The 12313-nt window shown below is 36.7% G+C and overlaps 1 protein-coding gene across 1 annotated transcript in view; it reads left to right on the forward strand.

Annotated features, from left to right (window-relative positions):
• Positions 1-12313, forward strand: part of PHF14 (PHD finger protein 14) — a 179327-nt gene that overhangs the window by 22697 nt on the left and 144317 nt on the right. The window contains 2 exon segments of the mRNA XM_009994979.1: positions 606-750; positions 7167-7326. Coding sequence (XP_009993281.1) covers positions 606-750; positions 7167-7326 — 305 coding nt within the window.

The raw sequence follows: 12313 nt of genomic DNA on the forward strand, positions 1-12313 counted from the left end.
GGAAATAAGTTGTTACAGTTTTAATAAGTCATACGGTTTTGCAGAGAAACGTACATTTGCATTACAACAAAATAGATCTGAGTTGATTGTTATATTTTATGTAAATGAAAATTTGGCAGGCTTGTGTTAGCTGTTTATTTTCAGATTCTGTATATCCTCATGTCATTGTTTTTGGAAGGTGGAAATTTTAACAAAATGAAACAACTTTTCTGAACGTTGGGACATTTCAAGATTACCTTTGGCTTTGTTGTTTCTTTTAAATGGTTTATTAGGTATGTGTTTTTTTTCCTTTTTGTATAACACAGTTGGTTTAAAGACATAGGTTTCTGTCTGAGGAAATACGACCCCTCTCTGGTCTTTGGATCTTATAATATCTGTAGGTGTACTGAGATGAGATTCTATCCAATCCTTTCTCCCAGCTCTTGTATTTGTGGATGAAGCATTTGAATGTTTTGACAACAAAGAAGCTTTTAGTCTTGTGAAAATAATTTTCCTTCTGTTTTTGTTGGTTGTTAAAAAAATGAGCAAGTAACAGGTCTTTTGTTTGTTTTAAATAAAATTGAAGTTCCTGGTGTAATTCATGTGCCTTCATTTTTCAATATTAGGACTCGCTGATCCTTGAGAAGTCTCAAAATTGGAGTTCCCAGAAAATGGACCACATTTTGATTTGTTGTGTTTGTCTTGGAGACAACAGTGAAGATGCTGATGAAATAATCCAGTGTGACAACTGTGGAATAACGGTGCATGAAGGTAATAATACAAGCCTTCATTTTCATTGTGGGAGGAAAGCATGTGCTTTGCTTTTGACTTGCTTTCTTAAATAAACCAAAGCCTTTGAACTCTGCTGGGTAATTTTTTGTAATACTACATGGATCCTGTTTACTGGATGCAAATACAAGCAACTACATGGTCTACTGATACCTGTGTAAGGAATCTCAGTCTGCAAATACTAGAGCTATAAATTGTATTTTCAGGACTTTAGGATATTATACAAAATGTTTTTTTGTCTTATCATTTCATGATATGAATTTGATTGCATAACTGGGATATAAAATCATAAGAGTAGGAGGTCTTTTAAAAAAGGAGGGTTTTTTACATATGTTTTTTGTGTACCAAAAAGGCAGAGAGATGGGGAGAAGGAAAAAAAAGAATTGTCCGTAGCATTTGGTTTTAAGTGAAAACAGCTAGCCTTGAACCTTCCTAAAATTTCCCTGAGAATTTGAAAAGGGGAAATTTTAAAATTAAAACATACTCAAATAATTGTTTTTTTCTAATTCCTTCAAAATCTAGCCTAGGTGTATGTTTCTGAATGCATAAGTAATAAATGAAGACACAGACTATCGTAAAGAATTTGCAGTCAAAACCAAAATGCAATGAAACAATTACTCTTTGTTGCTGTTGGTTTATTCATTCAACTTGGGTTGATAAATTGGGAAGTAGTTGAAGAAATAATTCCTATCTTACAATATAAACATTGCTTGCAACCTTGAGAATATATATTTTTTTTTAATGTTAATAGAGGCAAGGTTTACTCTAATGTAATTTGCTTTAATCTGTACCTTGTAACTGTGTGCCCATATCATGGACATAGGCTGTATTTTAAGAAGTCCTTTGTAATCTTATACACAACTGCTTTGTAGTTTGAAAAATGTCTTCCAGGAATAAGTGATTCTGCTTTGTAAACACACTGGAATACAATAGTTTGGTCTTTTTGCAGGTTTCCTTTAGCAGGTAGATTGCTGTGGCTGCGGATGGCATGCTGTGTCCTGAAATTTTTTCTAATACTTTAGCTTTTGAGATTTTCAGAAAATGCAGTTTCTAGCACACTGTTGAATGAATAGGGTCCTATTTATGAATTGGGTAGAAATCAATGCAGTGATCTTTAGCTGGGCTTGGCTGCAGTTAGGACGAATAATACACATTTAATGTGAACTGATTTTTATACATAGCAGTTGTGTTTTCTTTAGAATCTCAGATCCAAGATGCCTGTTATCTTGAAATGTCCAAACAAAGCTCCTAGAATACCCCAGTGTTTTTCTTCATAGTTTCTGTACGCAATTTTAAGTTGTATTATAAATTGTTACACTTCTCTAATTTTCTATAGCACTGTAGAAACTTATTTGGAAGGAAGTGCACTCCTTTCACACCCTGCTGGTGTCCCAGCCAGGGGCCCACATAGTGATGATATTGATGATTTAATTGTTCGTTCCCTGAAGACCTTATTTTCGCTTTCTCTGTTGACTATTATGGAAACTGTTTTACTTTACAGGGAGAGGTTTTATGCTCTTGGTTTGTGCCTTTGTGTTTTGCTGAAGTGAAGGTTTCTGCCTACCACAGAACCTTGCAGGTGGAAAAAGTATTTCTATGGTGGCTGCCTCTGTATTTGAAAATGCTGTCCTTGAGTTTGGGCTATTTCTTCTGGATACCAGGACTCCCATTCTTCTCTGGAGGGAGTTCTTGTTCTACTTTTAGCTACTGGTCAAAGGGCAGATCCCATGCGATAGTGTGGCCCCTTCCCATGAAGGTGAGCCTTCCAGTTGTGATCCTTAAGTGGCTGTGTGCCAGCATAGTTGTTGGCAAGAGTGTTACTCTCTTTCAAAGGGTAGTCTAATGCTGTCTCCGTTCTCCAATGCTCCAGTAAATTTTGCTTTTCTAGCACAACGTAGCTTATCTCTGCATATTGCTCCATTAGTCATGCATCTGGGTACTTGGTACCAGTGCCTTTTCCTTTTGAGTCCCTGGTACAGCAGTCGCCTTTTCAGTCATGATTGGTATTCCCTTTGGTTTGCTTGCTTGCCTTAATCAACTGTTACAGAAGGTCTTCCATGGGAAAAGAGGGTTGATAACTCATTTGGGAGCAACTCTGCCAGTGCTCATGTGAAACACAGCAACATGGCCACAAGATAGAGAGGGATCCTCATTCAGAACTAGAGGCATGAGCAATTAATAAACACACTTGCCATGAGATTGCTGCAAATTCAGTTTCCTTTCCAATGAAAATATTGTGTGACGTTTGTATCATGTGCATGACCTGCATGACTTGTCCAAAAGCTATCTTTGCTCTACAGATATGTTCAAAACTCCCTAAACTTAGTGGAGCAAACAACTGGTTAAAAATGACAAAAATCTGTAATTGCCACTAAAGCTCCTTAAGTAGCATACACTTAATGCTAATTTAACATTCACTTTTACACTTTGCGTAATCTTTAATGTCTGTGTCTAGTTTGGGCCCAACAGGACAACAAAGGAACAGCCCCATGGCTGCTCACTCACCTCCCCTTCACCTACTCCCCCCGCCCTCTCTGCACACACACACTCCCACTCTTGGATGAGGACAAAGCTCATGGGTTGAGACAAAAGACAAGGAGGGCTCTTCACCAATTAAGGTCCTGGGCAAAATAGACTCAACTTGAGGAAAAAATAATAATTTAATTTCACACTAATCAAACACACACAGGGCACAGACAACACAAAGAGCAGGGCTTGCATATGTTACCCCACCCCTCCCTTCTTTCCCAGGCCCAAATCACTTTGTTCTCTCCCTCCTTCCCTCCAGCAGCACAGGTGGACAGGGGAGGGGGTTTAGAGTCAGTTCACAGGCTGGTGGTTGCTACTGCTCCTTCCTCCTCAGGAAGAAGGATTCCTTACAGTCCTTCCCTGCTTCCCCACGGGGTCCCTTCCATGGCAGAGAGTCCTCCACGAACCTCTCCTTCATGAGTCCTTCCCACGAGGTCCAGAGCTGCTCCAGCCTGGGCTTCCCACAGAGTCACGGGCTCTTTTGGGAACAGCCACCTCCCCTGGTGCCAGTCTTCCAAAGCTGCACAATCAGAGTCCACTGGCAGCAAATCCTCTGGCCACAAAATCCAAGTCCACTGGACAAGTTAACCCCTCCTGGCGCCTTCAGGGAATGTTCCACCACGTTCCTCCACTAGTGCAGGAGGACAGCCTGCCATGTTGCCATGGGTTGCAGGGAAACTTCTGCTAGGGCACCTTCTTCCCCTCCACCAGGACTGCTAGTCTTCTCCAGCACAGCTGGAGTCTCCTTTAAGTGCTTCTCTGCTCAGGTGTTACCTCAGTTCTTCCAAATGTTAATCGCAGAGACTCATCTATTGTTCCTCTGATGGCTCCTTGGCTGGTTTTGGAGCAGAGGGAGCTTCTCAGCTTCTCACCCAGAGCACCCCTGGGACCCCTTCCCCTGCTACCAAAAAACCAACCAAACCAGACCAATCTGAACAGTCTGTAATTAATTAATTAGTCCTCAATTAAAATTTTGTTCTAATTTCATGTGTAAACACATTCCCTCCCCCTAAAAAACAAAACAAAACAAGGAAAAATGTTTGCATTGCTAGGGAAAAAATAATCCAATGAATTTGTAGTAGTACAGTTGCTTTTTGGAGTGTTTACTTCTTTGTGAATATCATTCTAATTTATTTTTATAAAAATCTTCTTTAGGCACAAATCTGTTGTTTTTAATACATGCTTTTGGGGTAAGATCTTGTAATAGCAGAACACCCTCAACATTGATGTCAGTTTTTCTGACATGCTGTTTGCAGTGTATCTGAAAAATGTCTGGTGCATATCAGCATATGCCATAACTGTGGGTGGTAGCCAGCTATTGCCCTTGGGTTAGTTGCTGTGAATTAAGTGACAGAAATTCTACATTTCTCTAGCTATTTCTGTTCCGTCCCCTCTATTTGTTTCTTACTTTACTCTGATGTGTATGGCAGGGAATAAAGTTTCTCTTGCTAAAAGGAATAGTATAGTCACTATATGCTTTACCATATAGGAAAACATGTTTGTGTTTTAATTTTGTCACTTACCCTGGTCTGTTACTGTTTGGTATAAAAAAATATTTTGCAAAATAAGGTACTTTAGTGCTCTCCATTTACTAACTAAAATACTGTTCTGAATTTATCATGTGTGAATTGTTTAATGTTGTTATTCTAAACTTTGCGTCTAATCAAGGATTTAATTTTGTGAACCTACAGTTTACCGTAAACTTCATGTTCTCATGATCTTTATAATAAGATCATATTTTAGAGTACATGTAGATGTAGTTAGCATATGCAGAGGTTTTGTTTGGCAAAAAATTACCTTCCCTGAGAAATGGAGGAACAAATGCAGCTGAAGCAGGAATTGGGTTTCTTCCTGTTTCCCTCAGTGGTATAAATTCAGCATAATGGTTTTAATAGCATTTACTAGTGTTGGCAATTTCATTTTAATGACAATGACATAGAAGAATAAGCTACTGACAGAGTACAATGACTTTAAAATCAGGGAATAAAGAAGGTTCTGTATAAAAGGACATTCGATAGACAATTTGGCTGTAATTGTAGTACATAGATGCAGTTTGTGGAACAGTAAATGTGAGAGTTTTAACTTCTTGACTTTCATGTGTTTAAATTAATAAGTTAATATTACATTAAACTATTTCAGAAAGGTAAGACAGTCTGGGGAAATCACTCTTCTGATTTTAGCAGACTAATGGCACTTAGGTTAGAAAAGTAAATGTAAATACTTCCAACTGGTGAAGAAGCATGTGTTTGAAAGAAGCTGATTTTACTTTGCTGTATAGATTGATGTCAGTATTACTGCTTCTGTAGTGTTAGGTAATTTTTAATAATTACATTTAGAAAAAGTTTATACGTTAAGAAGTCTGAAGGAAATCTAAAAGGGTTAATTAGTCATCAGCTCTGGGTATCAGTGGGCTGTGTGTTTGTACATTAATGTAATTGCTTGAAAGTAGCTTTACTGACATGTATTCAAGATTGAATTATTATAACTTAAAAAATGACTTTCTGGAGTAATACTTAAAGCTGATACCACATTATAAAGAAAATGGAGTTACCTTACATGTGAGCTATAGGATCTTTTATATGCCTAATAGAATTTGTCTCTGAATGCACTTCTGTGCATTACTTACCCTTTGATTTTAGAATACTTCTATAATCAAAATAAACTGTCTGGCTTCTTATTTAAATTCTTATTGATGAGCTTTAGTCTGTAAGGGAAGACTATATTTCTTGAATGATTCCTACAGTGTTATGGCCTATTTCCTGAACGTAGCTTTAGTCTGTTATGGAGTCCTCTTTCTGTCACAAGGGGAGTTAGAACACTGTTACTATTTTATTACAGTCAGTGGATAATGAACCAAAGTCACAAATTATGTTTAATTACAGAATTCAATAATTTAACTGTTCTGCAACAGCAAATGTTGACTTGATCACTGTATTTGACAAATAGCTGAAATCAGTCTTTTAGTAAAGTCTACTATGTTTTAAGCGTTAACAATGAAACCAGTTTTTCTCATTGAATATAAAATAAATGTTCAAAATGTGACATATGTAGAAATACAGTTTTTTGTTGATGAGCTTTAAGATATTCCTTTTTGCCATTTACAGTAGTAATAATAATACTTGTATTCCTATGCAAAAGGTAAATAACCTTCTAAATCCCTTTTATAACCATACTTGAGTTTTGAAGTTACATGTCTTTAAAGCTCAGTCCTACAAACCCTGAAGTATACAAATACTGCTTTTTATTTCATGTGTTTATTCTCTTTTAGTTGATTTGGATTCTGAGTGCAAAGTGGGAGAGTGGAGTGCATATTTATTGACTGGATACTACTGGCATAATCAGTCTTTAAAAAAAACAACAAAAACTACACAACAGAAAACCCACACCTAAAATTATACTCATTTTCAACATAGGGAGGAGAAGGACAAGAAAATGCAAGATAAACCTGCAGATGCTCACAAATTTCTTAGCTTGTTGCATTAAATCTATTTCTTTATTTGAAAAAATGTTCTGAGTTTTTCTTAGACTTGATTAGTTGCTTCAAGTCTTGTTTTCTTACTTTTCCTTCTTAATGGTTAGTCTGGAAGAATGCCAAGTATTGCTAAAATAATGAAGTAAAACAGCCATTTTCTTCTTGTTTTTCAGTTATAATCTAAGACAGTTGCATGAAATAGAATTGGAATCTCTTTAAAATATAATTTTTGCACTACATATAATATTTAAAAAATATTGTAAGCTTTCTTGGAACGCAGTATACATTCAGGACCTCTGAATGTATGTATCCATGTCTTCTGCTGAAATCTTAACTGACAGCCATCTATTTCTATAGTTATTGTTCCTTACATTAGTCTTCCGTTTTTTGTGTGCAGGTTGCTATGGTGTTGATGGAGAGAGTGACTCTATAATGAGCTCAGCTTCAGAAAATTCCACAGAACCTTGGTTTTGTGATGCATGCAAATGTGGTGTCACACCTAGTTGTGAACTGTGTCCTAACCAGGATGGGATCTTCAAGGAGACTGATGCAGGCAGGTAAGACTGAAGAGGTGATGTTTTGATTTTGGTATCATCTTACATTTAGAAGATTGGATTTTGCCCTCGTCTATTCTTATAGGAGACAGTGTCATAAATTAAATTTTGTTCATGATATCCTCCCTCTCTCACCTTGCTTTTGAGTTGGGTGTACTTTAGATAATCAATCACCTAATTTTTTGTGTGCAACTGATACTCTTCATGCCCATTATAGTTGTAGGAAGATGTTGTCTTAAGGTTAATTACAGCATGAAGATTTATGGACCTTTGAGCAAAAGATATTCCTAGATGAAACGATGTTCACTTTAGCATTTACTTCTGGAATTGATAAATCCTGTTCTTTACTATGACATCACCATGATATGCTAGAAGACCTTTCTTTGTTCGCTTGAACTACTTGTGTGATGCATCTTTTTTAACAAAGAAAACATGCTAGTGAAGGCAATGGGAATCTTTAAAAAGAAACTGCTTTTTATTTGCAACAGAAATGCATTTTACATATTAAAAAACTGCTTCCTGTGTAGAGGAGTTAATATCCAGTGAACTCTTACTTGGTATTCAGACTCATTCAAGGATAATGGCATGAAAAACTTCTCTCACTTCAGCCAGTGGCTTGAACTGTTGACAGCAGGGTCTGGGGATCAGAAACTTAGGAAAAAAAGGTGTAGTTATTTTGGGTTTGCTCAAGCATGGAGGTTGCAGTGAGAAAAGCAGCATTTGAGTTCCTTAAGCTTTACTTCTCAATAGCAGCTCTATGTTTTAGCAGGGACAGCTCATGTGGCTGGTCACAGTTGTTCTCTGTTGGTGATTGAGCTTGTAGTGTTCTGTATCTGCTGTCAGTTGCTGTAGAATTCAGGCATGTGTTCTTCTAGTTCAATTACATCAGCTGCCAAAAAGCTGTATTTTATGCCTTGCTAGTATTGTGCATACTTCAGGATCCTGAAGAGCAGCGAAACTCAAAGTGCTCTTCTTTAGTTAATAATGCCACAAAAAAGAATGATGAAGCCTGCAGCAGAGTGGGAAAGCACCTCCAGATTTCTTGTCGTATTGGATTGGGAGAAATATATGGCCATGGGAAAAAATCAAGTCATGTGCTCTATTTCAAGGATGGAAGAGTAGACTTTATCCTTTCTGCAGTGTTCCGCTCTGTGCAAAGTAATGGCACTGCAGCCTTTTACAGACTGTGCTCAAGTCTATTGACTCTGAAGTGTGACGCAAGTGGGAAGACAACTCCATGCTTTGTTTTAGGAGAGCAAAGGACTGGGTATCACTGATGTTGGATGATGGAGAAAAGTAATGACTATATTGAAGTTATGTTAAAGATATTCTGACAGATTGACTATATTATGATTTTTTTTTAATTATTAAAATTATATTATTGATTTTTGAGAGTATGCTTTGCTTTTGGTAGTTTCCAGCCAGAGATGGGTTCTATAGGGTAGCGTTCTGGTCTGATTTGAGAATAAATGGATTGATTCCCATTTGATGTCTTCCATTCCTGCCACACTGGGAAAATAAATGAAGTTGTATATATTAATGGTAACTTTTTTTTTTAATTAAAGGAGAGAGCAGGATTATCAATATTGTCCCATTAATGGCCAATGTAATTAGTTTTTTGGTAGTTGGTGGTTCTTTTTTGTTGTTGTTGGTTTTGTTTTTTCAGACCATGACAATTCAGTCAATTTTGCCATACATTTTACAGTATATAAATTGCAGTTGTGTGGTAATATACAAAGTATTCAGATGCTGGCCTGTCAATAAGCTTTTCATTGATCACGTTAACATGAGTAGGCAATAATTAGTTGGTAAGTCTGCTCAGAGGAGACAAAAGCTTTCTTAATCCTATTTGAACATACCTGTTTGAGATAGGGAAATATTGCTGCTGCTGATGGATGAGTTGGACAGAATCCAGTTAAATATTCAGTATTAGCACAAATGCTCTAAATAATTTAAATTTTAGAAATGTCAACGCATTACTGTAAAGCCTTTAATGGTTTTTAACATGAATTCATAGACACATTACTATTCACTTTTAGGATCGAGATGCTCAGTTTCTGGTCTGCCTTAGATTCAACACCGTGTGTGTATCACCATTATAAAGCTATTAAACTTAAACAGATTGTACTTTTCAGTTCTGTTTTCTGTGTTAATATCATCTTGCTATATGGAAAAAATGTTTTAAAGACTAAAGTAAATTGTCTACTTGTTAGGAAATGTGAGAATCAATATCTCCTGGCAAATTTTAAAGCAACCTTTTTTATTCCTGTGTTATGTAGGTCATTTTATGCACTATATGTGTAATTTGTTGTGTAACTGTAATAGGAACTACAGTCAACATTTTAAAAAACTGCTCTAGTTTCTTCTTGTAAAACGATGGTATGCTTTTGGGTTGTGTGGAAGTTTTCTTTGTGACACTGGTTCTCTGCAGAAACAAATGCCTACTTTGGTTATTGTGGGCCTTAACACTGTTTTATTGTAATTATTGTATTTTTAGCTGCTAGATAATGCAATATGACTGTTGTGAACAAGTATAATTTATTCTCCCAGGTGAATAGAGCTTATGTACTAGAAAAAACAAATACTAGCTACTATGTGAAAATTCCTGTGCTCTCTTTCTATAATTTATTTATGAATTTGGATTCTCAAGTCTAATGGAGCACTACAGGGAATGGATCATGTCTTGGGGCAGCCAATGTTTTGGTGTTACTTGTAAACTGCAACCCATTTCTGTTCTTTTCCTGGAATAATAACAGAGAGACTACAGAATAAGAGAGTCCTTCAACTCACCCTATTTGCCACCGTACTGTTTCCCACATCATCCCTTTACCACCTTTTAAAAATAAATTCTTCGTGTACATCAGTGCTGGAAGTGACTCAAACTAAACCTATTCAGTTTCTCTTCATAATCAAATTGGAATAATTTCTCTGTCCTGTGTGCAAGATGAATCATTAGAATAATGAGGTGCTTAATTTCTCGGCAGAAGTCTTTTCACATTAACCTCTCAGTTTCACAACCATAAATTGGAGTTCATGAAATTTTATTTCTCAAAATGCTATTATCTGAGAATATGAATTCTGCCCTTGTTTTGATATGGCATTTTTCTTCTTCCTTAATCAACATCTGTCATCATTGCTGCAAGCTAAATGGATGGTAAAGTTAAAAGGAAGATTATTCTTCTCTGATTACCCAATTTGTCTTAATTACAAGCTTCTAAAATATGTGCAGCTAAACAAATGAGCAGGAAAATATTTAGAACTTGTATTAAAAGCAGATGAAATTGCTTCAGCTGTGAACTTGACTGACTTGTATATGTTTTTTAATAAAGATTCGGGTCTGAGTTCATATATAGGTGGTTAAAGAAATGAGGCACTTGTGTGCCAATCACACTGAAATGGCAGTTTAAATCTGTAATACTGTAATACTTGGGTGACATGTACTAAAACATTTTGAGAAGGTCAGTATGAAGCAAGCAGCCAGCTGTTGGGTTTATCACAGATAAACTCCTGCAGGGTGCAGCAGCATTTAATACACCAGTGGAGCATGAAAAAACTGCAAATTAAACTGAGAAGCAGCTGCTTGTAGAAGATGTGTATCTTTATATTGAACTTTGGAGAGTACATTTAGGAGACTGTATTAAAACTTACTATCAGAAATCTCCAACCAGAACCTTGGATTTTGTTAAGAATAGCAATTGTGGAGATGTGCAACTTCTGTTTATACAAATTTGTTCTATATAACACAGCTCAAAACAACAGAAGGATATAGAAAAGATCTGCAGAATTCAGATGGGTTTTATTTGCAAAAAAAGCAGTCTCTATCTCAAGATTACAGGTCTCATTCTGTGTGGAATTTTACTTTAAAAAATACAGTATTTTTTATTCCTTTTGAACGTGAGTACACTATGCTAATTTAAATGAGATATTTACTTTAGTAAATGCATATTTACCAAAATACACATTTATGCACACACACATGCTTTTTTGTAGAACATTTCATAAAGGCATACTAGTGATTTGGGCCAAAGTATTGGCATTTCTGGATGCAGAGTGGAAGGGCAGAGATGGTATCAGGTGCCCTGTTCTCCTCCACAGGAATATCTTCTGCCTCCATTGCTTATGTGGGGAGGCAGACAAAAGATGCAATTTTCATGTAATAATGAAATAATACTAATTTTTGTATATAACATTTTATTAAGTTAGGGGCTTGTGCTGGTGTACTGGAGTGTTTATACTGGAATAAAAACAGTGATGAGCTTTACTGTCTATCTGTACAGGAAGAAGTTTGGTAGAACACTTGAGTATCTCATCTTGTTCTCTTGGCAGCTAGCATACTGTCATATTTCTACTATGTTATTTAAAGACAAGGTTGTAACTCATCTGTAAAATTTCTCTTGAGTAGTTAAAATGCTTTAACCAAAACAATTTGTGAATGTGGATAATCCTAGTAAAATCTATAAAGAGAAAGCAATGCAGTGGTTGCATGTGAATGTATATTGGGATACATGTGTTTTAAAGAAAATTTACTACTTAGCATCTCAAAGGCCTGGAGCACCTTTGCTACAAAGACAGGCTGAGAGAGTTGGGGCTGTTCAGCCTGGAGAAGAGGAGGCTCCAGGGAGACCTTATAGTGGTCTTCCAGTACCTGAAGGCGCTTCAGGAAAGCTGGGGAGGGGCTTTTCATCAGTGAAGATACTGATAGGACAAGGGGTAATGGTTTTAAACTGAAAGAGGGTAGATTTAGGTTAGGTATTAGGAAGAAATTCTTCATCATGAAGGTTGTAAAGCGCTGGAAGAGCTTGGCTAGGGAGGTTGTTGATGCCCCCTCTGAAGGTGTTTAAGGCCAGGTTGGGTGAGGCTTTGTGCAGCCTGGTCTAGTGTGAGGTGTCCCTGATCGTAGCAGGGAGGTTGAAACCTGGTGATCTTCAAGGTCTCTTCCAGCATTAACCATTCTATGATTCTTTGATCTTAATTTTATAGAGTGAAGTGA

The sequence above is a fragment of the Chaetura pelagica genome, unplaced genomic scaffold (assembly GCF_000747805.2).
Source record: "Chaetura pelagica isolate M959 unplaced genomic scaffold, ChaPel_1.0 scaffold12, whole genome shotgun sequence".
Taxonomy (NCBI): Eukaryota; Metazoa; Chordata; class Aves; order Apodiformes; family Apodidae; genus Chaetura; species Chaetura pelagica.